Source organism: Amblyomma americanum, chromosome 1 (genome assembly GCF_052857255.1).
Source record: "Amblyomma americanum isolate KBUSLIRL-KWMA chromosome 1, ASM5285725v1, whole genome shotgun sequence".
NCBI lineage: Eukaryota > Metazoa > Arthropoda > Arachnida > Ixodida > Ixodidae > Amblyomma > Amblyomma americanum.
Window position 1 is genome coordinate 201,046,004 of NC_135497.1, and position 26,297 is coordinate 201,072,300.

The following is a 26,297-nucleotide window of genomic DNA, read 5'->3' on the forward strand; positions in this document are numbered from 1 at the left end:
ACGTTGGGACGCTATTGTCGTCGTTCCCTCTGGCAGTCCTGCAGTCACGTCTCCCTCAGAGGGCTCACCCACCCTCGCGGTGGTCTCCAGGGAATCCTCCCCATGCCCAACTTCGCCGAATTCCACAGCAGGAAAGATGCGCGAGCACAACAGTGTTAAAATCCGCTACAGCAAGGAGAGGCTCATGGCTCAAGTAGTGGAGGCGCTGGAACCGTTGGAAGTGTGCGGCAGTCAAGAAGACAGTATTAGGGACGAATGGGACAATAGGTCCCCCAAGGGCGGACTTAGCTAAAAAATCAGCCCTCTCGTTAGAAACAATGCCACAGTGCCCAGGGACCCAGTGAAAACGAACTTCTGTAATATGTGGTGGAAGAAAAAATCGAAGGGAACGGCCCATAGGGGTATCCCTCGATTTTTCGAGCGCTGTCAAGACGGAAAGGCTGTCTGAAAGTATAATAACCTGAGAGATATTGCAGGGAATCCTGATTAAGGCCAACTCAATGGCCAGAAACTCGGCGACAAAAAAGGGTATAGTCAGGGGCCCGAAATGAATAACTTCAATCAAGAGTCATTGAGTAAATGCCAATGGCTGCCTTTTGGGAGGCGTCTGTAAAAACGACAATATGGTAAGAAAATTATCCAGATACTCCTCAATATGCCCTTTTAATACACTGGGAGGCAGATCTTTCGCATTCCCTGGGAGGGTGTCATCAAAGGAGACCACAGTGTCAGCGCGACGGGGGATGACTGGTACTACAGAATTTATTGATACGGAAAAATTTGACAGCAGGGAATCAGTAAACACAACACGAGGAAGCTTGTACCTAGGCCAAGAAGTACAAAATAATAGAGATGGGTTCGTTGTGAAAATGGGGTTAGCCAATCCAGGAACACGCTCCAAAGACCTTAGAAACGTCCGCACAGTAAGAAGCTGAAACCTCGAATTAAGATCAGGTATCCGCGCCTTCAAGTACAGCACAACATTCGCCACTGATTTAGGCAAACATAAGCAAAGGTGCAGAGCGCGGCGTTCCATAACAAACAGGGGTTCAAGCTTGTACTTTGGGCACCGAGAAAAGAGAACAGCCGAATTCCAGTATTGGCCACACATAGGCCGTATAAAGAAAGAGCAAAGTGTCGCGATGCATACCATTTTTTTTTGTTGCTGATCCTAACCAACCAGACAAGGGCACGCTCACCTTTAAGCACAATGCTTTTAATATGGGGCCGCCAGTCTTACTGCGGGTCATATAGTATACCCAAATATTTAACCCAATCAACTTGAGGGATTAGGATAGAATGATACGACAAAGAAATGTAAAGAGGGGATGACGGTGGAAAAACAAGGACGGCACACTTGTTGGCATTTAAAGTTAACATCAGGCTGTCGAGCCAAACTTGAAGAGCATTTAAATACTCCTTCAACAATTGTTACAGGATATGAATATTTTTGCCAGAAGCGAAAAAAGCAATATCATCCGCATACACATAAACTTTGACTGCCGGGTGAATAGGGATATCACGCATTAGTATGTTAAACAACAACGGCGAAAGAACGGAGCCTTGTGGGACACCCCTAGACTGGGCGTATGTGTTAGAATTTAACGTGCCCTTAGTGCAAAACAAAGGTCTGGTCCTTAAGAACCCCCTTATTCACGTGAAGAGGTGCGAAGGAGGTTGTACACCAGCTAGCTTTTAAAGCAAAATGCTGTATTCAACGCTGGCATACGCCTTAGCAATATCTAAAGTAACCAGAGCAGATACCTCTTTTTGCATCATAGCAACCCTTACACGGCTCTCCAAGTCTATGTGCGCGGTCCAAATTGAACACCCACTGCGAAAAACAATCTGAGCCTCGCTGAAGCCTCGAAGAGACAACATGATTCGTGAGGCGGCTGAAGACTACCCGTTCTACAAGCTTAACCAAATTTGATGTGAGAGCAATCGGCCGAATATTTTCGAGCTCAAAACCCTTTGTCTGGTCTTTGAGCAATAAAATTATTTTCGCTGTTTTTCAATTTTGTGGAATCCAGGCTTTTTTCAAAGACGAGCTGACAGTCTGCAAGAGGTCCAGGGCAAAGTCTTGCATTAGTATATTCAGCATGCCAACAGCCACTCCGTCAACCCCAGGGGCAGCAGACTGCATACAATTTACTATAGACGGTAAATCAGATACAGAGACCTCAGTAAAATATGCACTCAAATAGAATGGGGTCGAAGGAAAGGCAGTGCGAGCATGAAAACACGCAGCAAGGCCTTGAGCTATGGACGCCAATTGTTCTTTTTCATCCCGAGGGGGCAGCAGTGTGGATTGAGCGATATGGGAAAAGGGCAGCACGTTAGTACGTGCCATGTATCTATAGAGAGACTTCCGATTGACTGGGTTGGACAAATAGGTGTTCAGATTTGCATTGTATTCATCCTTAGCCTTAGATATGGTTCTTTGAAAAATGCTGCAAAGAATTTGTAATTGATCCAGTTCTTAGGGCACTGGTTATGCGGTAGGCTCTTCCATGCGGCTTTCCTCTGACGATAAGCTTTTTCGCATGCTTCATTCCACCAGTTCGAAGGAGTCTTATTTTGAACGGTTGACTGAAACCGTAAAGACTGATCGCCGAGTGGCATCTAACACGGGAGTTAAAACTTGAGGACCGCGGTCAGATTTATCCGAGGGAGCAACCGACGAGAAGGCCTCACCTAGAAGTCTCTTGAATAGTGTAGTATTGACTAATTTATGTGCGTAACCAGTCGCCCTAAGCGGGCTGCATGCAATAGTGAAAGTGATTGGATTGTGGTCACTTAACGTACCGTGGTCAATTGTAGACCACGAAGATACCCCAATACCATTGACAGCTAAAGTTAAATCAATAGCTGACGAGAATTTGCCCTCATGTAAGTTATGGCGCGACTGTTATAACAGCACACACCATTTGCTGACATCCAAGACCAAAGTAACAGCCCGCTGTAGTCTGTCCTGACACCCCATATAACATGGTGCGAATTGAAGTCCCCGGCCAGGACCACATTTTTGCTGTTGCGCAGTAAAGCATCTAGCCCATTCGGGCTACGGACACCGGCGGGGCAGTAGATATTCGCAACTGTAACAGGGGCACACTGCGGCACAAGGGTGTCAACTGCAAGAATCTCACAATCTGGTTGCATTAATTTATGAGACACTTTAGCACGATGGTACAGTTATGATGAAATCAATGTTACCAAGCCTCCACCCCTGCCGTTTGGGCGATCAGCTCTAAAAACAGAGTAGCTTTGAATTGCAAAAGGACAATTTGTAGAGAACCACGATTCTTGCAGTAAAATAGTGTCTGGAGAAAATTGAAGAATAAGCTGCTGTAAGTCGTGGAAAGAAGATGCGATAGGTCGACAATTTCACTGAAGAACAGAATTACCCGCCATGATTACTACTTTAAAAATGAGGCAGCAACAGCCTCGTTCAACACGTCTGATTTCTTTGCAGTTCCTGGCGAACCTTTCTTGGTATTGTCATGCGGATGGTCTGATTTAGAAGGAGAAGAGGAAGCACGACGCTTCTGAGATTGAGTTGTCATTTCAACATCTGACTCACAAGCGTTAGAGAGAGAGATTGGGTCCGAGACATTTACACTCACAGGCGTGGAGGCAGAAGGGGTGATTGGTAGAATATTGTTAGCAGATACATTGGATGGAGAACTGGTAGTCGAGGTTAGGTTACCTAACGCCGATGAAACAGCCTGCGCGGAAATTACCTGAGATAATGCATCACTGAATGTATTGATCATGCGGTCAAGTACTCCTCAACAGCCTTCTCTACCGCAGCGACGACCGACTTTGTTAAGATTTGCTCCACATCGGCAGCGGTCGTGCGGACAACATTTGCGTACGAGCTCTGTCGTTGTAAAGAAGGGCATAAGCATCTGCGCGTGAACACCATTCGCGTTGAACAATGTCCAAGACAGACTGTCCATCGGCAGCTGTGTGTGATCAGAGTGACAAAGGCAACAGCTAAATGACTCACAAGTGCAGACGTCGGAAGCATGATCACAGTCGCAAATGCGGCAGCGCGTTGCCGACTTGCAAATTTCCCACTGTGACCAAAACGCCAGCAGTTCTTACATTGTAATGGTCGGGGCTGCAGTGGTCAACACGGTATACAATGGGCCAGACTTTGATTTCACATGGTCAAGAGGACCCCGAAAAGCTCGCTATAACTGACTCAGTTGGAATACGAGAGCCTCCAGCCTCTCTGTTGCAGCGGTAAACTGAGAGGATGGCAACACCGGCATCATGGAAATCTGCAAGAATTTCTTCCGGTGTAGCGGAGGGATCCACACCGCGTATTATTCCTTTTACGCAGGCAAGTTTCTCAGGAATGAACGCTTTCATCGGCAGTGAGGCGAAAGAAATGCACTGCAGCAAGTCTGCAACACAATCCAAATCAGGTGATCTGAACAGAATTCCTCTTTTGCCAAAAGGTCGAACCTCAGCAATTTCAAGATAGCTGCTGGTCGCAGCCTTCAACTGCTCCTGGATCAGACGTGAGCTTTTTATTTTAATGAATCTATCTCCTACAGGCACCAGCGCCACAGGGATGTCCTTCACACCGTTTTGTGAAAAAGACTTTAGCGCATATTTTCAGCCGGCAAACTGGCGAACCAGGTTACCGGACCTGTGCCCGGGAATGACATAGCCATTGTGCAAAGCCTAATAAGACATGACGCACTCAAAAGGGAAAAAACTGGGCCAAATTCCCCACTCGCGGAACGGCCTCACCAGTAGTTGACGACAGGCCAGAAGACGCAGAGGCAGTCAGCAGCACCAAGAAACACTTCAGCACCGAGGCTTCCTTGAAGAACGCAGCGGCGGAAGCTTAGGCCAGCAGCAACAGCTTCGTTCACCTGTAGATGGGTCGGCTGCGTGCTTGATGCCGTTCCACTTTGGCGAGTAAGCTTCTTCTTCGTCGGTGACTGCGCGCGGCGGTGCTCAGTAGAACGTGGTGAGGAAGAAGCGTACGTTCACGAGGTAACACCTGCACACGAAACAATCTTTGCGGTCCAGGAATTTTAATTGTTTTTGGAGAATGAATTGTGTTTCTGAGTAATTTTTCGAAAATAACATCCCACTAAAGACAAAAATAGTCTGATGAACAAGTTACCACTTGTAATTTAATTTTCCATTTCGATATTGGCCCCCGATGAGACCGATCCAAATGGGCTTGGGATAGGAACACCTAAATCTTATTTAGTGTACAATTGCTTTCGAATGATGCATAAGACATTAGTAAACATAAATCACCACGTGAAGTTCGCCTACGCTCAGTACCTAACGTATAATTGACTTTATTCTTCCATGCAGTTTCGGTTTCAGCAGTCGAAAAACAGGCGCGTCCCAATAAGCACCAGCTCACGTGAGGCATACAAAAATTTCAGCATAACAGCTTTTTGTTCACTTTCTGCCATTCCGGCTTCTTGATGAGCTGGGTGGAAGAGCTTGAATGAAGCAAAACGACAAGCAGCGGTCATATTGCAGCTTTTGTATGCTTCAAGTGATTTCAGTTGAACTCACTTGATGTCACTACCATCGTCTGGCAACTGAGACCGAAACTGAAAATACAGAGCATAAAATTCAATTACAAATTATTTATTGAGTGCTGACGAATTTCATGTGATGATGAATGTTTACAAATGTCATATGCGTCATTCCAGAGCAAAGACACTATGGAAAATTTGGTGTCTGTGCTCCTTTACAACCAACAGGAGTCCAGTTCACCTTTTAACACGGCCACTCTGCGCAGCGCACCTTTCCTCCCCCAGCGCCATTAGTTGAAAAGGGGTTGAAAACAAACCGCCAGATCCTACATGTTAGCGACAGGAACATGCGACAGATGGCGGCAGTTGTCAAGCACCCATAACACCCTTGAGCACACACTTGCCACTTCGCAGGCGCAGTTGGCACCTCGTGAAACCGGACCGCACGCAGGTGCGGTGCGATTCTACAAGGTGCCAACTGCGCTTGCGACGTGGCAAGCACAGTTGGCAAGCGCAGGTTTTTAGAGGCACACTTCACATGTTACTTTTTCGTTCTAGCCGCGTTAATTGTTGGCGCTCATCCATCGTTTCGCTAACCTTTTTACCGTTTTCTCGCCTTCCCATGTATTTTAGCAAAATTCTGGCCCTCAACTCTGTTTTTCCATTTTTCCCTTTCTTTTTTTCCACACGTGATTCGTGCTTCATTTCATGGAAATAATCGTATAGTGTAATTATTGTCATCTTTTGATGCCCTGGACGACGTGTGGGACCCAGTTCGTTCGCGCGCCTTGATTATTCCCCCTGGTGGGCTTTTACCTGGTGTGTGTATATAAGTGCGGGTTCAGTTTTCTTCAAATAAATGTTGGAAGTTCAGCACTCTGTCCTATCTTTTTGTACTACCTGTTTTGTGTTCGCGCTGCTGATACATATGCATCGCACCCAACTAGCCCGGCAGATGGTGTTATTCATATATATGTCGTCTGAATGTTTAATTATTGCTAATCAATAGTTTTTCTAGCGCTTGATTGTAGCAATGCGTTTGACCAAAACAAAAGAAGTAACATTTTTGTAAAGTTTCGGTGCTACTGGGGACATCGCATGCTACGAACTTAACGACTATAGACAACTAATTTTGGTTGCATGTTATTTCTTTGAAAAGGTGCGTAAGAGTTAATATATATATATATATATATATATATATATATATATATATATATATATATATATATATATATATATATATATATATATATATATATATATATATATATATATATGGATCATCACGTGATATTCGCCTACGGCCGCTAGATTATTTATAATCGAAGTTTTATGTTATACTGTTTCGGTTTCAACAACTCAAAATTACGTTTAGGTCACATGAGACACACAAAAACTTCAATTTAATCGCTGATTTTTCATTCGTTGTCATTCCACCTATTCAGGCAGGCTGGCTTTAGCGTTGCAGTGAGTTAAAACGACGAAGCTGCGATTATATCGCCGTTTTTTCATGCCTGCACGCAACTGTGACGTCACGGTCACTATTACACTGTTGAAACCGAAACCGAAACTTCATGAGAACATCGCTTTTAGATTATTTAGTGGTTGTAGGCGCATACCACATGGCAATCTATGTACACTAATGCCTTAAGCATAATTACAAAAAAAAGAAAACACGCACCCAAGAATTAGGTGCCTGTACTCCTTTAACCTCATTTTATATCCACTGAACACACACTTACTCCTATTTATATACCCCTTTCACAGCACCCTCCTGGTTGAACCGGTGGTACTAATCCGGTGACAGGGACTCCAGAAAAGGGGGAGCAAGGGGAGCGGTTGCCCCCGCAACATTTCTCCAGAGAGAGAATTGCCCCCCCCCCCCCCCCCCCCAGTTTCCAACTTATTGCACTCACATCAGATTCCTTACAACCCCTTCAGTTTTAGGACGTTATAAATGTGAAGCACAGTGGGGCTGTGTTCGTTGGCTTCATGGCCTTAAAATGTTAAATTTCAGTTACCCAAACAATCATGTCCAAACAGAAATTGTTAATTGACTCTGTTCGTAAGCATGATTACTAGCATTAGACCTTTATATATATATATAAAGTGGCCCATTTCAATTGAAGTTTAATATGCTTTACAAATGCACTTTTCAACAGCGAAATATGAAAATATAAACAAAAAGTAAATAAAATTGAAAAACATTTATATACATGGAATAAATAAACAACTAAAAAACTTGAAGACCTGCCTCCCCCCCCCCCCCCACCACTCGAAAAAAAGTTCCGGAAGTCACTTCGGCTTCCAGTTCAACTTCATAAAGTATGAAGAGGGAACAGAAGAAACTAGTGAAGCGGAAGCCCATTAATAAGTTAGCGGTTAGGAGGGAAAGTAGAGGAATTCAGGATATGGCTGCAGAACAGGTATTCGGCTTTAACTGAGGAAGACGAACTTAATATTCAAAGAATGAACGATAATCTCACTGGTACCATTACGGAGTGCGCAGTAGAAGTAGGCGGTAGGATGGTTACACACGATACTGGTAAGCTATCCCAGGAGACGGAAGATATGATTAAGAAACGCCAAAGCATGAAAGCGTTAAACCCTACAGACAGAGTAGAACTGGCAGAGATATCAAAGTCAATAAATAAGCGCAAGGGGGGTATCCGACATAGAGCAATTTAATATGGAGATAATCGATCGAGCATGCTCTAAAGAATGAAGGTGGCCTAAATGTAGTCCATAGGAAGCTAGGCATAGGTAAAAACCACATGTATGTCTTAAGAGACAAATAGAGCAATGTCATTTCATTTCATTTTATTACCTTAAAGGCCCCAAAAGAGGGGCGTTAAATAAGGGGTGGCAACAATTAAAAGCACAGATTCACAATAACAGGAAAGTTTTTACATTTTCAGCGAGAAGTCTTGGGCAAGTGATGATGGCAACGTTGTTTGGAAGGCCGTTCCAGTCTGCGGCTGCACGAGGAAAGAAGGAATTAGAAAAAGTGACGGTGCGTGAGCGTGGACGAGAAACATGTGGATGATGGTTGGTGTGATGAGATATGCGTGCTGGGGGAAGAATATAAGGTGCGATATGCATAGGACTGTGGAAGAATTTGTGAAATAAAGACAGGCTGGCAATTCGACGGCGGAGCGATAAGGGTGATAATCAGGGTGCTGTTTTTAAGGAGGAAACGCTGATGTCATAAGAGTACGATGAAAGAATGAAGCGAGCAGCGCGATTTTGAACAGATTCGAGGGCTTTGATGAGGTAAGCTTGATGAGGATTTCAAATGGGCGATGCAAATTCTAGTTTGGACCTGACGAATGATTTGTAAGCTAATAACTTTACATGCTTGGGAGCATGGTGAAGATGGCGCTCGAGGAAACCTAGCGTCTTGTTTGCTGACGATATTATGTTAGTAACATGCAAGCTCCAAGAAAGATCGCTAGAAATTGTTATGCCTAGGTAATTGTATGACTGAACTAGTTGTACGGGAACTTCTGATATTTCGTAAGAGATAATTACACGATTATGGCGGTGGCTGATGGACAAAAGATTACATTTACGTGGGTTAAGCTCCATTAGCCACTTATTACACCACTCCTGAACAGTATTGAGATCATTTTGAAGAGAAGATTGGTCAGCAGTGGTGAGAATAGCACGATTAAGTACACAGTCGTCAGCGAACATGCGTATGTTAGATGTTACGTTTGAAGGCAGATCATTAATGTATATGAGAAACAATAGTGGGCTAAGCACAGATCCCTGTGGAACGCCCGACGTTACTAGGAGTGAGTTAGAGTTCTTATAGTTAACGGAGACAAACTGCGAACGATTAGTTAAAAACTCTTCAATCCACTTCAAAATATGGGGGGGGGGGGGGTAAATATAATTGGGAAAGTTTTATCAGCAGGCGTTTATGGGGTACTTTATCAAAGGCTTTCGCAAAATCTAAAAATACGATGTCAGTCTGTAGATTACAATCAAGGTTAGCATGCAGATCATGAATGAACGTAGCAAGTTGGGTCTCGCAGGAATAGCCCCGGCGAAACCCGTGCTGAGCAGGTTGAAAAAAGTTCGAATCAAGGTATGCCATTATATGTGTATAGATGACGTGTTCCATGATTTTGCAGGGAATACTAGTTTGAGAGATGGGACGGTAATTAAGTGGCGAGTTCTTGTTACCTGATTTGTAGACTGGAACGACCTTCCCAATTTTCCAGTCTATGGGCAGTTGGCCTGTGAGGAGTGACTGAGCGAATGACAAGCACAACAGAGACGAAGTTATATCTTTGGTATTAGTCAGTATTTTAGCGTTGATACTGTCGGTTCCTGCAGAGGATGGAAGTTTAATGTTTTCAATTAGTGACGAAATTCCTGCTGAAGAAAATGTAAGAGAAGGCATAGTATCTTGAATAACTGGGGCGTTTGGAGGAAATGTCGGATCTGTTTCATTAGTAAACACGGAAGAAAAGGCTGCGTTGAACATGTTGGCGCATTCTGTTTCGCATACAGTTTCAACCGAACCATTGGTGAGGGAAATAGTGCGTGTGTGCTGGGGGTTAATGACTTGCCAGAACCTATGGAGGTTAGCTGACAACATTTTAAGCAGATCGGAGTTGAAAAAGGTGTGCTTGGCTTCTCGAATAATTGATAAGTACGTTTTTTCGGCTGCGTGATATTTGTTCCAAGCTTTCTGACTGGGAAGCAACTTGGCCGATCGGAAAATAGGCTTCTTTTTATTTTCAAGGCGTTTGAGTGTATTCGTGAACCATCGGTTTTGAGGGTTAGTTCGCATATTTATGTTCGGAATAAACCTGTCTACCAAATCGTCGATTTTCCTCTTAAACATGGACCAGTTATCATGAATGGATCCTTGATTAAAGTTAGATTGAAATGCTGGAAAAAATGCGCGAAGTTCATTATTGCTGTATAGTTTCCTTTATCGCATAATCGGATAGTTCTTTTAGCTGTTGCGCGTAAGGATGGTTTAATCGTGAAGCCGGTATGTATGACGTGATGATCGCTGACGCCTGGTAGATCCGTGATAGAATGAACGCATTCAGGGTTATCCGTTAATAATAGTTCTAGAATATTTGCGCAGTCTTCGGTTACACGAGTTGGCTCCATACAGTTTGAATGAGGTTAAAGTTAAGGCAAACGTCTAGAAATTCATTAGCATCCTTATTACCTGTAGCGGTTAGATTATTCCAGTCGATACTCGGAAAATTGAAGTCTCCGAATAGGAGAGTGCATGTGTTAGGGTGTTTAGCTTTAATTTCATTCAATGCGTTATTAAGTTTTCGAGGGAAATCTGGGCTGTTAGGAGGCCTGTAGCATACGCCTGTAGCCTGTTAGGAGGCCTGGAGCAATATGGATAAGATAGTTAAAGCAGCCAAAGAGTTCTACACAAGTCTATACAGTAGCCAATGTAATCAGAACGTTAATGAGAGAAGCAGTAGGGCACAGGAGTGGGACGTCCCGCCAGTAACGAAAGAGGAAGTAAAGAAAGCCTTAGGAGCAATGCAAAGGAGAAAAGCAGCTGGTGATGATTAGTTAACAGCAGACCTGTTGACTTCCTTGGCAATGCCTTAGACCTCACGCGCACCAGAAGCTTGGAAGAACGATAACATTATCTTAATGCATAAGAAATGAGAAGTCAAGGACTTGAAAAATTACAGACCGATCAGCTTACTGTTCTTTGCCTTCAAGGTATTCCCTAAATTAATCTCTAATAGAATCAGGACAACCTTAGACTTCAATCAACCAGATGATCAGGCAGGCTTTCAAAAGGATATTCCACAATAGATCATATTCACACTGTCAGTCAGGTCATAGAGAAATGTGCAGAATGTAACAGACGCGCGCGCGCGCGCTGGCCTTATTGTTGTTTTTACAAGAAATGGCTTGTTTGTGAGCCAGAATTTCGTTCCGCTGTTTCCCTTAGAGCTAGGCCCGCCGTGGTCGGCGTGCGCTCGGTAGCGCGCGCGATCACGGGCTGGGGTGCGGCGGCTTTGAACTGTCAGCCGCGGTAAGCGGGAAAAATGCATTTATCCAACTATTTCAGTCCAGCAACACCTTGAGAGGCGCAGTGCTTTGACTCCTGGCTGTCCGTGAGGCCAGTGCTCCTGTGGATTTCGCGAAGTGTGGTTCGGTAACTTCAACAGCGCCAAATGTTGCATGCCGGAATGCAAGAACCGCACGAGAAAAAAAAAAAACGCCGTCCAAGGTTTTCATTATATCGATTAGTATACAGTGCGCATTCTGTCCGCATTGATGAAACCCGTTGATGAAAACATTACAATGCAGTTTTATTCAGTGCACTGGAAGGCACTGAGAACAATGCAAAATTTGTAAACTAAGCAAGTGAGGTGTCTCGAAAAGATACGGAACCTTGAGGTCACTTCGGTACGCATTCTCCCGACGGTGCCGGAGCAGACACTTAAAAAAAGAACAGTTGCTAACACTGGGAAACGGTCCGCGGCGTCCTGTATTTCTCCGCTGGCCACTCGCAACAGTAAACGACATAAGCATTTGTAATGTTTGACTATGTAAACAAGCGAGGTATCAAAATTTTTGAGGTTATATATTTTTTCTTGTTTGGAGGAGAAGAAAAGTTTCAGCAACAGACTATTTTTTTTGTCGTGTAGGAATTTTGTGCGGCTGTCCTGAATGTGGGCGGAGCTTCACAGCAGGCCCAAATTGTATACGACTATAAGAACACCATGAACCAAGTTTCCTTGCAGTCTGATAACCGTGGAGGGCTTCAGTCACAACATTCTGTGGGTAAAGGGGCCCCCGGAGAGAGAAGGCGGTGGCGTTGAGGAGGATAGCCTTCGGAGGCTGGGCGTGTGACGTCACGTTCCCTCCTAGGTTTCTTTTCCCTTGCCAGGAAAATGCGTGCATATGAACGTAATTGCTTTCACACTGCATGAAGTCACCCGATTCGACGTCGACGTTGCAGTCGCTGCAAGGACTAGTGGCGAAGTGAGATTGAACCGACGAGGGAAGGCGACGAATTTCGGGATGTTTTCCCGAGAGCGTTTTGGAGGGTGTTTGGCGGCGTCGTGTGGTGACCGCGCGCCCCGCCCGATGACAAATGTAGCACGAGGCACAGGCTGTGTACACAGGATGGTCACGTGATCGTGGGCGGGCCCGTACACGCTGTAACAGGACAATGTAAGGACTGCATAGGCGTGCATAGGTTTCTGCATAAGGGGGTCCAATGTTCATGGTAGCACCCGTTCGTGTCTTCTGGGCAGCAGGGAACAATATATGAAAAAGTTTGCACCCCCAACCCCCATGCCGTCTGCGCACGCCTACATATGAAGCACTGCACAGTGGCCGTATCTTGCACAGGGAAAGCGATAAAATCCCAAGCACGAAAAGTGTCAGACAGGGATACGCAATCTCTCTACTACTATTCACAGCGTGTTTACTAGATGTATTCAGAGAATCGGGTTGGGAAGAGCTTGGGATATAAGTTAATAAAGATTACTTTGCCCTCCTGACTAACTCAGGGGAGCAATTGCACAACATGACTGACGACCTAGACAGACAAAGAAGAACAGTGGGTCTAAAAATTAATATGTAAGAAACTAAGGTAATGTTCCCCAGGCTGAGAAGAGAAAATTTTGCAGTAGGCAGCGAAGCATTGGAAGTGGCAAGGGAACACGCCTACTTAGAGCAAGTAGTGGCGCCAGATCCGGACTGAGAGGGTGAAATTGAGCAGGGTATGTTGCTGGACTAGTTGGGTTTTCTCAGTCATCATGGAATCACAGCGCGTACAGACGAGGACATTTTGGCTGTCAATTGTTGCCTAACTTATGTCATCCTTTTACCTGCTTTTAACTCATTGAATTTTGGCTGTGTTGATTTTTGGCTCGAATTCCTTTGGTCTTTTCTTTACCGCTTCATGAATTTTTCCCATGTTAATGTTGCCTCATCTATGCCGTCTTTTTACCTGTTTTATGCCTCGTCCTTAGCCTTGTTACCGTGTTTGCCGTGTTAGTCGTTGGCATTTGTTGATTCGTTCTGGCCATTTTTTCTTGAGATTTTTTCCTTGTTTTTTGTTTTTGTTGGAGTTGAGCACTCCTGGGTTGGCTTATCACAAGTGGCTGATAGAGATTGTCTTCATATCCGTGTTGTAGGTGCTCTTGCACGTCAACGTCGTTCTGAAAAATATAAGGTGCGGATCAAAACACGCCCAAAATTAAGTAGATAGGTTCAGCATAGTTGTGCGCGTGCGCGTGCGCGCGTGTGTGCATGTGTGCGTGCGTGTGTGACTTCCCTGTGTCCTCGTCTGCAAGCGCTGCGATTCTAAGAGGGTGAAATGCGAAGCTAGATTAAGAATTGGGTGTAGTGTATTTCATGCATAGCAATTTACCAGTAGCACTGAAGTGGAAAGCATAGAATATATCTTACCAGTGCTCACCTGATTGCGCATTCGCGAATTATTTAGGGTCCAAATTTTTTTCTGAAGGAGGCTTCAGGAGCATAACCCGGCTTTGTCTACCCTACGCGCATAATCTTTGCTCGATTGCAGACTTCTTCCGTTTGGCTTAGTCCCTCGATCCAGAGAACACAGGCGAAATTTGCCAATAAGGCAAGTTAAATGGCTGGTGCTATATGGTCGCGCAAAGTCGTTCAGTCAGGCTCTTCTCGGCGTTGCACGGATGTGTACAGATTACTTCATCATGCCAACAATGTCTTTTTCAGCATCAGTTAGGCTCCTGCGTGCATAGCCACCGGCAGCAGGAAAGCCGTCGTCGGCACACCGAGCAATCGGCGGATGAGGTGGAGAGCAACAGCATACAGCTTCGGCAGTTTATTTCAGATATGAACATTTTACATAAATGAGACTTTTTGGTATCGGAAACAAATTGAAGGGGCTGAGAAGCATCCCACCTAAGCAGTCTACTAGTTCGTTCAGGGGTCACTGAATTGCAGAAAATATAAAGAAAAAAAAAGCTGCCACGACACACAGTCCTATTTCTCATATGCGCCCGTAAGGGACTCCGTGGAGTTTGCAGGGTCGCGCAGCACTATTTTTTTTGTAAGGCCTAGAAGCACTTCCTGTGCACAATGACGGGGCCATACTCATCGTAATCCTGTTTGGAGATCCACATCTGCTGGAAGGTGGACAGGGAGGCCAGGATGGAACCGCCGATCCAGACCGAGTACTTCCTGTCGGGAGGATCGATAATCATGATCTTCATGGTTGAGGGAGCCAGGGCGGTGATCTCCTTCTGCATACGATTGGCGATACCCGGGTACATGGTGGTGCCGCCGGAGAGGATGGTGTTAGCGTATAGGCCCTTCCTGATGTCTACGTCACACTTCATGATGGAAATGTAGGTGGTCTCGTGGATGCCAGACGATTCCATACCCAGGAACGAGGGTTGGAAGAGGGCCTCGGGACAACGAAATCGCTCGTTGCCGACGGTGATCACCTGACCGTCTGGCAATTCGTAACACTTCTCGAGAGAGGACGACAAGGCGGCGGTGACCATCTCCTGCTCGATGTCCTGGGCGACGTAGCAAAGCTTCTCCTTGATGTCACGCACAATTTCATGCTCGGCTGAATTAGAAGATAAAAAAAAATGCGTTAAGTGTGTATCAGACAAAATCAAGGTGGCTCAGCGGAAGGAGGCACGTACCAGTGGTGGTGAAAGAGTAGCCCCTCTCAGTGAGGATTTTCATAAGGTAGTCGGTGAGGTCGCGGCCGGCAAGATCCAGACGCAAGATGGCGTGAGGCAGGGCGTATCCGTCGTATATGGGTACCGTGTGGGAGACGCCATCGCCGCAGTCGAGCACAAGGCCGGTGGTACGACCGGAGGCATACAGGGACAGCACGGCCTGGATCGCGACGTACATGGCGGGCGTGTTGAATGTCTCAAACATGATTTGGGTCATCTTCTCACGGATCGCATTAGGATTCAGCGGGGCCTCGGTGAGCAGTACTGGGTGCTCCTCGGGAGCCACACGAAGCTCATTGTAGAAGGTGTGGTGCCAGATCTTCTCCATGTCGTCCCAGTTGGTGACGATGCCGTGCTCGATGGGGTATTTCAGGGTCAGGATACCTCGCTTGCTCTGGACCTGGTCACCCACGTAGCTGTCCATCTGGCGCATGCCGACAATTACACCCTGCGGAACGGGAGGGCGAAAATCGCGACACCACATGAGCATGAAAGGCCGCAGTGTCGTAAAATGCGGGCACTAGGGCCGACACGCCGCCCAGTGCTGAAGACACGCTGGAGTGCAACGAGCGGCGGCTTATCGAGCGAAGGCGGCCGGCAAGGTTGTATAAACAAAGCAACGACGGTGGTCGGCCCGTTCTGACCAGAGGTGGGCAAATGCCCTCATTTTTACTTTTCCTCCCTCACCCTCACTTTTGAATCCATGGCCCTCCCTCACCCTCGCCCTCATTTTGAAAAGTTATCCGGCCCTCCCTCACCCTCATCCTCACATCGTCGGCCCTCCTTCACCCTCACCAGCAGTCATTTTAAAACTGCCACCGATGGCAGCACCTGCCATCGCAGGGCAGTGGCGCGGAGCTTAACCGCTGCACCTCCGCGCCTGGAGCGGAATCAGGACTTCCAGGTATCTGTAATTGTAGAGAATGACCAATTCTACCGCAGCACAAGTCTAAAATGATGCAGTAACACGCAAACTTGCACCACATGAAATATCAACCAAAGTAAGCATGTTCAGGCCAAGCAACAGCATAGAAAGTCAAGGTAAACCATGCGAAACAGGACTAACGGTGCTTGCACGTCTACGCCTTACTCAAACGCTGAGTGTCAATTCCCTACCATGCCTGCTAGAAATTTCATAAAATCAGGCTCGCGATTGCAAGCGGTCACAGGTTATACCAGGGACAGAAATAAACCAAGAGATGTTGATGCTATATGGAGAGCAGTACAACTTTTTATTTTTTAGCACATCGTACAATGCAAGGCGGAGCGAGCCATGATTAAGACCAAGGTGGTTAATATGCTGCTTTTTCATCGTAAGACTAGAGTGGTCGCCTTTGCCCACCACACTGCGGCACCGCCTTCCTATACCGCAGTTCCAGAGAAAATAGAATATAGAAAGAAGAAATGACTGTACTGAACTACTCACAGCGAGAATAAAAAAAAATCCCATACCAACGCCGCCAGCAGGCTTTGATTTGACAGTCGAATTTCGCAAAAGCATTTTTTTTGTGCTGCAACCAATTCTTTGAAACCTCACTGAGCTGAAATCGGACTTCGTTCCGACAAAGAAGGCCTAGAACTTGGGAATTCAACCGCCTTACTTGGTATAATTTCTACGTGTTTTACTCTACACTATGATCATCCGACAGACTCGGGGCTGATAATGAACACGCTGACTGCGGTTCCATGGTTCCCGTTGGATTGGCGGCCCCTTGCACGGCCTGGCCAGTGGCCCCATGTTAGCGCAATATATATACAGGGTGTTTCACCGAATACTTTACGCAATTGAAAAAAAAAGGTGTCTGAGTTAGAAGAGCGCTTTTTTCGGCGGTGTAGTACATCACGGCGAAGAAGAAGGTGTGCTGCACCAGCGTTTCATGTTCGCCTCGTGTACCTCTACAGTGCAGAAACTGTCTTTCCCAGAAACCTTCACCCTAAGTAGCGCTTTAAAACGTAATTCATAACGGGCAGCAAAGACAAAAGCGTTAGCCCCGAGTACGGTTCGGGGAACCACCCTCGCCATCAAACAGTGAATTCTGTCCTTCCCCACCCTCACCTCATCATGTCCTCCCTCCCTCGCCCCACCATGTCTTTCCGCCCCCACCCTTGTCCTCACGTATTTTCATCCGCCCATCCTCCCTCACCTCACCACGTGAAATCCTTATGAGGTGAGGGCGAGGACGCCCTCATGAGGGTTCGCCCTCGTGAGTACGCCCATCTCTGAGTACGCCCATCTCTGGGAAGAGCTAGACCGGCGAGCTCGAAACTGGTGTGCTTCGGCATGCTGCGCAACGACCTGCTTTTCTCGTCTGCGCCGCACTCCCCGGGGTCGAAGCCGCCCTGCGTCTTGAACTGCAAACTAGCATGGAATAGAAGAAATTCTTGCTAGCTAGTTGGTCTACTGCTGCCATCAAGAACACAGGCGACGAGGCTGACGGGACATACGCAAACTTTCAACGGGTTTTTGTTGCTTTTTGGTCACCTTGATCAGCAGCAGCTTAACTAGAGCCACTGTAGTACAAATGCCTCTCCCATATCACTCCAGTTAACCTTATCCTGTGTCAGCTACGGGCACCTTATCCCCTGTTGTGCCAGAGCTTTTAGTGCGAAAGCATCGGGGTCAAACGCAACCAAGAATCTTGTGGCTTGCATGACCTCGAGGGTGCAGAAGGAAAATAAATATTGCCGCTACTGGGGTTTTCGAACCCGCGGCGGCGCGAACAGATCAGCTCCACTTGCCACTGCACGAGAGCACTTTGCTATCCCCGCAGCCGATCACGTGGCGCGTTAACTGCAACGTACTCTCGCGCTGTGCGTTGCACGTCGTCGTCTAACCTCGATCAGAGCTTAACCTGAGTCTAATACCGTCGCTAGGCGTGCCGACGACCCAGCAAAGCAAAGCCATGATCCAACCAGGCTAAACACACGCCTTCGCATGTCCTTGGTTCCACTACGTTAAAACCCTACCACTTCTTTCAACAAAAAGTCTTCTCGCTGGCATCATGCTGAAGCCAGGCGCCGAGCTCCTAGGCCCTGAGCAAGCTCGCCTCTTTGCCCAACGCCCGGCGGGAACGCGGCCCAACACACTCGGACATGACCGGGCGAACCCGCCACCGATGAATCACCCTCGGTGATGCAACCGTCGCCAACAGCCGAGGTATAAAGGGCGATTCCGAAGTCGGAGATAGCAGAGAGCGAGACGCAGCGTTCGGCCGGTTCGGGTCCCCGCCGTTCGAGCGAGGCCATCTCGAGAAGCCGTTATGCGGTCGGCCCTGTAGCGCACGTTTATTCAGCCTGGTAAATAAAGTCCTCTTTGTTTGTTCTGAAGTCGATTTTACTTCGCCTGGCCTTCCCTAATCGAAGGTGCACACGTCACAACAGTCGTGACAGCACTGAGATGCCCCAGTCGCAATAGCCTGCAAACTTTCAATCTCATCCACCGACCCGACTTACCACCGCTCCCTGATACGCTTATATTGTCTTAAAATCACCCGGTGTAGGCCGTCACAAAAAAAAAGAACAACGATACAATCAATTGAAAGTTCGCGCATATCCCGTCAGCTTGGCGTCGCGATAAGGCCCGAGACGAGAGCTGTATATATGGGAGGGACCATAGCCTCCGCTGTTACAAAGAAGAAACGCTCTCTTCTATTGTACCTCTCAGTATGAAAAAAACACAAAAAACGCCAGTTCATTGTGAGTCAGCAGCACTGAGTGCCTCGACATCAAATATTTGCTTCTGTGTTTTCTTCTTTGCAATTTTCACAACGATTCTCTCGATGTCAATCTTGTGCTCACATGCCTCGCAGTGTTCTGCGCTCTTCATAAACAGGGAACGGAGCGCGATGGCAGAGCACTAGCTGATTGACTTCGAAGTAATTGTGCTCAACGCCGAGAAATCAACGCATAACAGTCAACACTACCACAAAAATACGTCACAATGCGTTATGTCCGAAGTGCCAGCGAAACCATCGCCCAAATCCTGAGAAAAGGGGGTCTCCAGGTTGCGCACAAGCCCGCAAACACTGCTGCGCTTGCCTACCTGTTCCCAAAAATCGGCCACGGAGAAATAGAGCGCTAGGCATTATTTACAAAATTCCTTGCGCCGACTGCGACGCAAGGTACATCGGCGAAACCAAAAATCTAAAAGAAAGACTTCGGCAACACAAAAACGACGTCCGCAACTACGCAAGAAAACGCAGACCATTAGCATTCCGAAAAATGCCAGACAGCAGACAATACGACTCTGTCGAAGATGGGCGCCTGAGTTGGCTGACAACGTCCTTCTTAAGTTATCTTGATGACATGCGGCGTAACTGCCAAGCGAAACAGTTCCTAAGCAAGGAAACGTATCAAGCGCTTGTGATGACAACGAAATCAAACGTGAAATGCGTCAAGTACCTCATTGCTAATGAAGTGTTCAAGTTTGTATTGACAAGAAATTTCTCTTCGGACCTCATACAGCTATTTTTTGGGTGGTCAAGGTGGTCTGCTATGAGCAACGATCAGCCAGACGTTAGAGCGGTACTCGCTGGTGTAGAGAAGGCCTTTAAAACTAGTGTCCGCTTCCCAAGACAGCAACGTCATAGAAACGGAAAGCCAAGCGCTTGGGGCCCTGAACAGTACATGTAAGCCTGCAGTCACCCAGCAACGCAGACTACTTTCCACCGGAGGCTCCTCGAAGACCTTCTCAGGACCTAGAAAACGTTGCTGCCAGCGCCAGACACTGCAGCACTTGCGATTGTAGGAGGACACTTGGCTGGCGTTGTTCAAGAAAAAATGGACTGCAGCAGCTGCACTGCTCTTCTTACGCGACCAGCATCATCTGCGCCCAGTGACAGTTTGATCCCTTTTCAGGTCAGAGGAGGGCTCCTTTATCCTTCAACACTCAGCCTGCAAAGGTGGTTTGTGTTTCACTCCCAAGTGAAGAGTTCGACTCACAGCTCGTATGCTCTAACCAGCGTCCAGTTCAACACTAAGCGTCACGTCGAGGTGTTGGTGAACAAAAGGAGGTTTTTAGCAATATCCCTGCAAGCTGCAGTAACCAAAGCAGTTGATGCTCTTGGAGAACATGGAACACTGAAATGTGAGTTTGCAATGATCACCACAGCTAATTGACTTCTGAAACTCGTCTGCATCAAGTTTTTCCGGTTTATATTTGCGAACTATGCCTTATTAATGACGGACAGGTACGACGTAGTGAAGTCGTTTTTTTTGTGCACGCATGGTTAATTCTGATTGCGGCAGTAAAATTTTACTAAAGTACGTGTGCCTTAACAAAAAGAACTTACCACTTTCACGGTCGTGCCCGCATATCATGCATGCTTCAATAAAAGAATTAAGGAGTATACACAATAGCAGAATTGCGCGCCGCTTTTTACACTGCGTGCAACCGCTCCTGCCGAGTCGTCTGCTCTGGACGGACGGATGGATGGATAAGGCTGAACCCCTTAAATCGGTCGGCGGCAGATAAACTTCCCTTGGTTACTTATACCCGCTTAAAATCTATTTTTCCATCACTGTCCTTAAACCCCAATGCTTTGAAAAATCAGCCCCGCTACCTTCCACTCTAGGGTGAAGCCCTTTACAGAAAAGTATCAAGTGTTCAGCCGTTTCCTCCTCCTCTCCACAAGCACCGCACAACGAGTCTATCTCGCGGTATCTTACTCCATATGTCTTTATAGTAAACTGTACATCTCAGATGTACAGTTTATTTTAAGTTTTCAAACCCAACCAGAGAGGCAAATCGGTCAAAATGTTTAGTTTTCAATCTATATGTCATTGTCCGCAAAACTCACGTTCTGCCCTCAAGCAACAGAGAGCTTCCCCTACAATTATCATGGATGGATGGACGGATGGATGGATGGATGGATGGATGGATGGATGGATGGATGGATGGATGGATGGGTACGGCTGAACCCTTTAAATCGGGCGGTGGCTCAAGTCACCTAGCCATGACCTAGCATAGTCATGGATGGATGGATACGGCTGAACCCTTTAAATCGGGCGGTGGCTCAAGCCACCTAGCCATGACTTATGAAATTTTACTCTTCTCTTGATTTTAGCCACAAATCAGATAACCTTCGCTTGGTTACTTCTACCCGCTTAAAATCTACTTTCCCTTCACTGTCCTTAAACCCCAATGCCTTGGATAAATCAGCCCCGCTGCTTTCCACTGTAGGGTGAAGCCCTTTACAGAAAAGAATCGAGTGTTCAGCCGTTTCCTCCTCCTCTCCGCACGCAACGCACAACGTGTCTATCTCGTGGTACCTGGCTCTATATGTCTTAGTCCGCAAAACTCCCGTCCTGGCCTCAAACAACAAAGAGCTTCCGCTACAAATATAGATATTTTCTTTGGAAATTTCCTGCTTAAGAATCCTGTATGTTCCCAGTGCTGATTTGGTCAGCATCCCTGTTTTCCACAGAGCTCTCTCTGTTTCTTTAACCTTTTTCTTAGCTTATAATTGCTGATTTTCCCCCCTACTGCTGTCCAGATATTTGCTTGTCAATTTTCTAGTTAGCTTTCTCCATTTCGTATCAATATTCGTTATGTACAGGTATCTGAAAACTTTCCTAGCCCACTGCTTTTCCCCCCCCATTTTTCTCAATCGCTCCTCAAATGCTATCTTACTGCTAGCTTCTCTGCTCTCGAACGACGCCCATCCCATATCACCCTGTACCCCCTGATTTGGTGTACTGCCATGTGCTCCAAAAGCTGGCCTCCCTACGCCACATTGTTTAATTTGTAACCTTGCTTGAACATCTGGTCTCTTGCACAGGACTGCATTACCGAAAGTCAGGCTAGGAACCATCACCCCTTTCCAGATCCCTCTTATCACTTAATTCATACCTATTGTAATTCCACAGTGCCCTATTTTTCATGACAGCTGCATTCCTACTAGCTTTATTCATTACATATTTGTCATGCTCTGTCAGATATTCAGCGCCGTTATTTATCCGCACCCCAAGATACTTGTGCTCATCCACTATTTCTAGCGTGAACCCCTGTATTCTATGCTCGGCGACCTCATCATTAAATATCATGACTGCAGATTTTTCCTTACTAAACTTGAAACCTAATCTATCTCCCTCTGTACCACATATGTCTATCAACTTTTGTAAATCTTCCTTGCTGTCAGCCATTAGCACTATATCATCGGCGTATATTAGTCCCGGTAATGTCTGTTTAATCAACTCCCCTTGCTTGAAAAAAGAAAGGTTGAAGCCTAGTCGGCTCCTCTCTAGCTTGGTCTCCAACCCTTGCAGGTACAACATGAACAACAAGGGAGACAGAGGACATCATTGCCTAAGCCGCCGCTGAATCTCTACAGGCTCTGATACATTTTTTTCCCATTTTATAAGCACTCTGGTACCTTTATATATATCTTTTGAAAGATTAATTACACCATCTTCCACATCCAATGTGCCCAGTATGTCCTACAGATACACTTGAATAACATTGTCGTAGGCTGCCTTAATATACAGAAATGCTAGCCATAGGGGCCTGTGTTCTTTTTCAGCAATCTCTATACACTGCGTCAACGAAAACAGATTGTCCTCCAACCTCCTTTGTTTCCGGAACCAATTTTGTAGCTCCCCTAGCACCCCCTCGTTCTCCATCCAAGCCTGGAATCTATCCTTTATAATCTGCATCATCACCCTGTACACCACAGATGTCACTGTTATGGGACGGTAGTTACTTACGTCAGCTTTGTCCCCCTTTTCCTTATTTATCATGTTCATTCTGCTTAATCGCCATTCATCGGGAACTTTCCCATCCACTATCATTTTATTCACTACCTGTATTAATGATTGCTTCGATTTTGGTCCTAGCTTCTTTATTAACATAATCGGAATACCATCTGGTCCTTTTGACGTGCCACTAGGAACCTTCTTCTGTGCCCTTTCTCACTCTCTTTGCCCAAATGAAGCTATTGCAGTAACCGGTCTATCCTCCTTCGTTAAATTATGTGCAACATTTCTTTCTTTAAATTTTTCTGTCATCCTTGTTTCTATGTGTTTTATCGCTTCATTCTTTTCTAGTCGAATACCCTGATCTGTAACAATAAACCTTTGTTCTAGCCTAGTCTTATTACTAATTGCATTTAGATGCTTCCAGATTTTTCGAGCTGCTTTTCTATCCTTTTTATTTACTTTTGACATCCATTGGGTACCCTTTCTTCTAGTTCCACTAAACCATATACCATTAATTCCTCCTGCCTTAACTGTTCTTCTATTTCCTCCTATTTCAGTCTATTCCTGCCACCTTGCATGTTAATGAAACATATATCTGTATTAACTTGGCCCTGGCGCTTGTGTGTATTCCTTCTCCTATTGTTCCATCGTCCTTTTGATCTTGGTTCTTCCTTCTCTACACTGGTTCCCTCAGAGCTCTGGGCACCCCCAAAAAAGCTGTTGCCTGGCGACCTATCCTACTACCCACCCTCTTTCCAGCGGCACCACCGTACTGAATGCCATCCAGTGCAAAAGGGTGGGGCCTGGCCTCGTACACATCCCTGTTAACTTCCATTACCCCGTATCTTAGTCGTCGACTCATTAACCTAATTACATGGTTAGCCTCAATCCTCCTTTCCGTTTCGCTAGCCTGCCTCTGGACCTCTGGGATTGTGCATATGGTCACATGCACACTCTCAGAGGCCTCTCTAAGCCTACACATCCCCGCTTCTAACTGCTTCTCGAGATTCTGGCTCCTCCCCTTCAGCACATCGTTGAGCCAAGCATGGATAACGACAAGGTGTTCGCCATCCATGCTGCCCCCCACCACCTCCTGGGCTTTGGCCATTGCATCTACCATGCACTCCACCTGCACCCGCCTGTCCGCCTTCACTGTCGTCAAAACGCCTCCCTCAACCCTCGCTACGTTCCAGTCACCGACTACCAGAACCCTCCTCCGCTCTAACCGTTCGCTTCCTGACTGCGACTGTTGCCCTCCGGATCGCACTATCTGTCTCTCCCGCCGCCGTACGCTACTGTCGCGAGTTTTTTCTCTTTCTCTTCATCACTCAAAGCCTGCTGCGCTACAGCACTGTAGGATCGACGAGCCTCGTCTCCCACCTGACACTGCTCCGAACCGGGGTGCCCTGCCGGCCGCGACCTGAGCGCTTCTACCTGCTCTTCTAGCTCGGCCCGCTTTTCCCGCTCCTTCTTCAGCTCGCCCACAACTCACTCCAACAGGTCGGCATTAGCCTCCTCCCTTTTAAGCGACTCGACGACCTGAGTTTCTAACTTAATCCGTTCCCCTCGTTCCACCTTCATGTCCCCTTTGAGTTCCTTAATCCCAGCTGCCCATTCCCCTTTCAACGCCTGAACGGCCTTCTCAAAACGCTTGCATATCTTGCACGCGAAGCTAGCCCCATCTGCCTCGGCTAAGCTCCTGAACTTGGTTTCGTCTAAATAGTACCAACGGTCGCACTCCTGGCCCTGCACTAACTCCCCGTCCCCGTCCACCTTGACTTTCCTAGCTTGGCGACCCATCATCCGGCCGACTACGCAACGTAAAAGCCCGCCAAAAATCCCACACAAATCTTCGGCACTACGCAACAGAAAAGCCTGCCAAATTCCTATACAAATAACTTCGGCACTACGCAACGTAAAAGCCCGCCAAAATCCCTACAGAAAAAACCTTCGGCACTACGCAACGTAAGAGCCCGCTAAAATTCGTACACAAAAACCTTCGACACTACGCGACGTAAAAGCCCGCCAAAATTCCTGCAGAAAAAAAAACAACTTCGGCACTACGCAACGTAAAAGCCCGCCGTGCGCCACACGTGGGCAGCTTCGAGTACTAGCGCGAACGAAGCCGAACAACGGCGTTCCCCGCGGTTGAGCGGGCATGAAAAATTGATGGCGTAGCCCTGTTAGGCCAGGATATACGTAACATAAGCGCGGCGACATCTGGTTCGGAAGAATTAATATATGAAAGGCGCGCATTTACTACATGCGCCTTTATTCACGGTTAAACCTTGAGACGTCGCGGCGGAGTGGTAGCGTCTTCGCCTCAAACGAGTGGTAGCGTCTCCGCCTCAAACGCCAAAGAACCTGGTTCGATTCCAAAGGACCTGGTTTGACATTAACAAGGCAGGACGTTAACGAGATAGTCTTGCAGTAGACAGTGATTGCCTCCACCCCATGAAAACGCGCAGCGTCCTCAAAGGAAGCACGCATGTCCAATATTCATGGACAAAATTTTCAATATTGGTAAACTGTACGGTATTGGTATAGAAATATTGAAGTTAATGGTCCATTCTTCCGGTATGTGGCAAAATCTTTCATAGTGTTTCCATCGCTCTTATCTAGCAGTTAAGATTGCCATATATAAAACCAATGGGATGACGATAGCAAAAACGTTAATAGCAAAAAATACAAACCTGCTGACGGTAGATCTGCGGATATATTGATTGTTATAATGAAACTTCTGATATATGAAAACAATTGCACTCAAGCTATTTCCCGTGCAAAAATGCTTTCGTCCACAATTGTTGGCTATGATGTATTACGCGGCACAAGGGCATGAGCACGATGGACTCACCTGGTGCCTGGGACGGCCGACAATGGATGGGAAGACGGTGCGAGGAGCGTCTTCTCCGGCGAATCCGGCCTTAAACATGCCGGAGCCATTGTCAAAGACCAGGGCGGCCTCGCCGTCTTCGCACATCGCGTCTAAAGGGGATTTACCCGTGTGGGTGAAGAAAACCTTGGAACAAATGCGAACAAAGGCTCTTGGGATCCAACACCGAAAAAGTGTGCCTTAAGATTTCCGCTTTGAAGCTGCCGCAGAATTCAAATGTAACCGATCAATGATACGCTGCCTATAAGTGTTACGATGCAATGCACGTTGGCCTAACCACGGCTACACAGGCAACACGAAAAAGTGAGTGTGTGTGTGTGTGTGCGCACGCGCGCGTGCGTGCGCGTAAGAAGTTTAACAGAAGTGCGCAAGAAGTTCAATTTAAGTCGTCCAGCAAATAACTAGACGTACGTCGGCCGCGAAACTTTGCGGGATCTGCGATGCATCGCGGAGCGAAGCAAAACTAAGGGACTTTAAGCAAAA

General features: G+C 46.7%; 1 protein-coding gene across 1 annotated transcript; it reads right to left on the reverse strand.

The window, feature by feature from the left end:
• Nucleotides 1-14,352: 14,352 nt before the first annotated feature.
• Nucleotides 14,353-25,959, reverse strand: LOC144114501 (actin-3-like). The gene is made up of 3 exons (XM_077648287.1): nt 25,776-25,959; nt 15,188-15,674; nt 14,353-15,108 (listed from the first exon to the last, which is right to left on the reverse strand). The coding sequence occupies exons 1-3, from the start codon at nt 25,899-25,901 to the stop codon at nt 14,591-14,593; spliced, it is 1,131 nt and encodes a 376-aa protein (XP_077504413.1). The 5' UTR covers nt 25,902-25,959; the 3' UTR covers nt 14,353-14,590.
• Nucleotides 25,960-26,297: the final 338 nt, after the last annotated feature.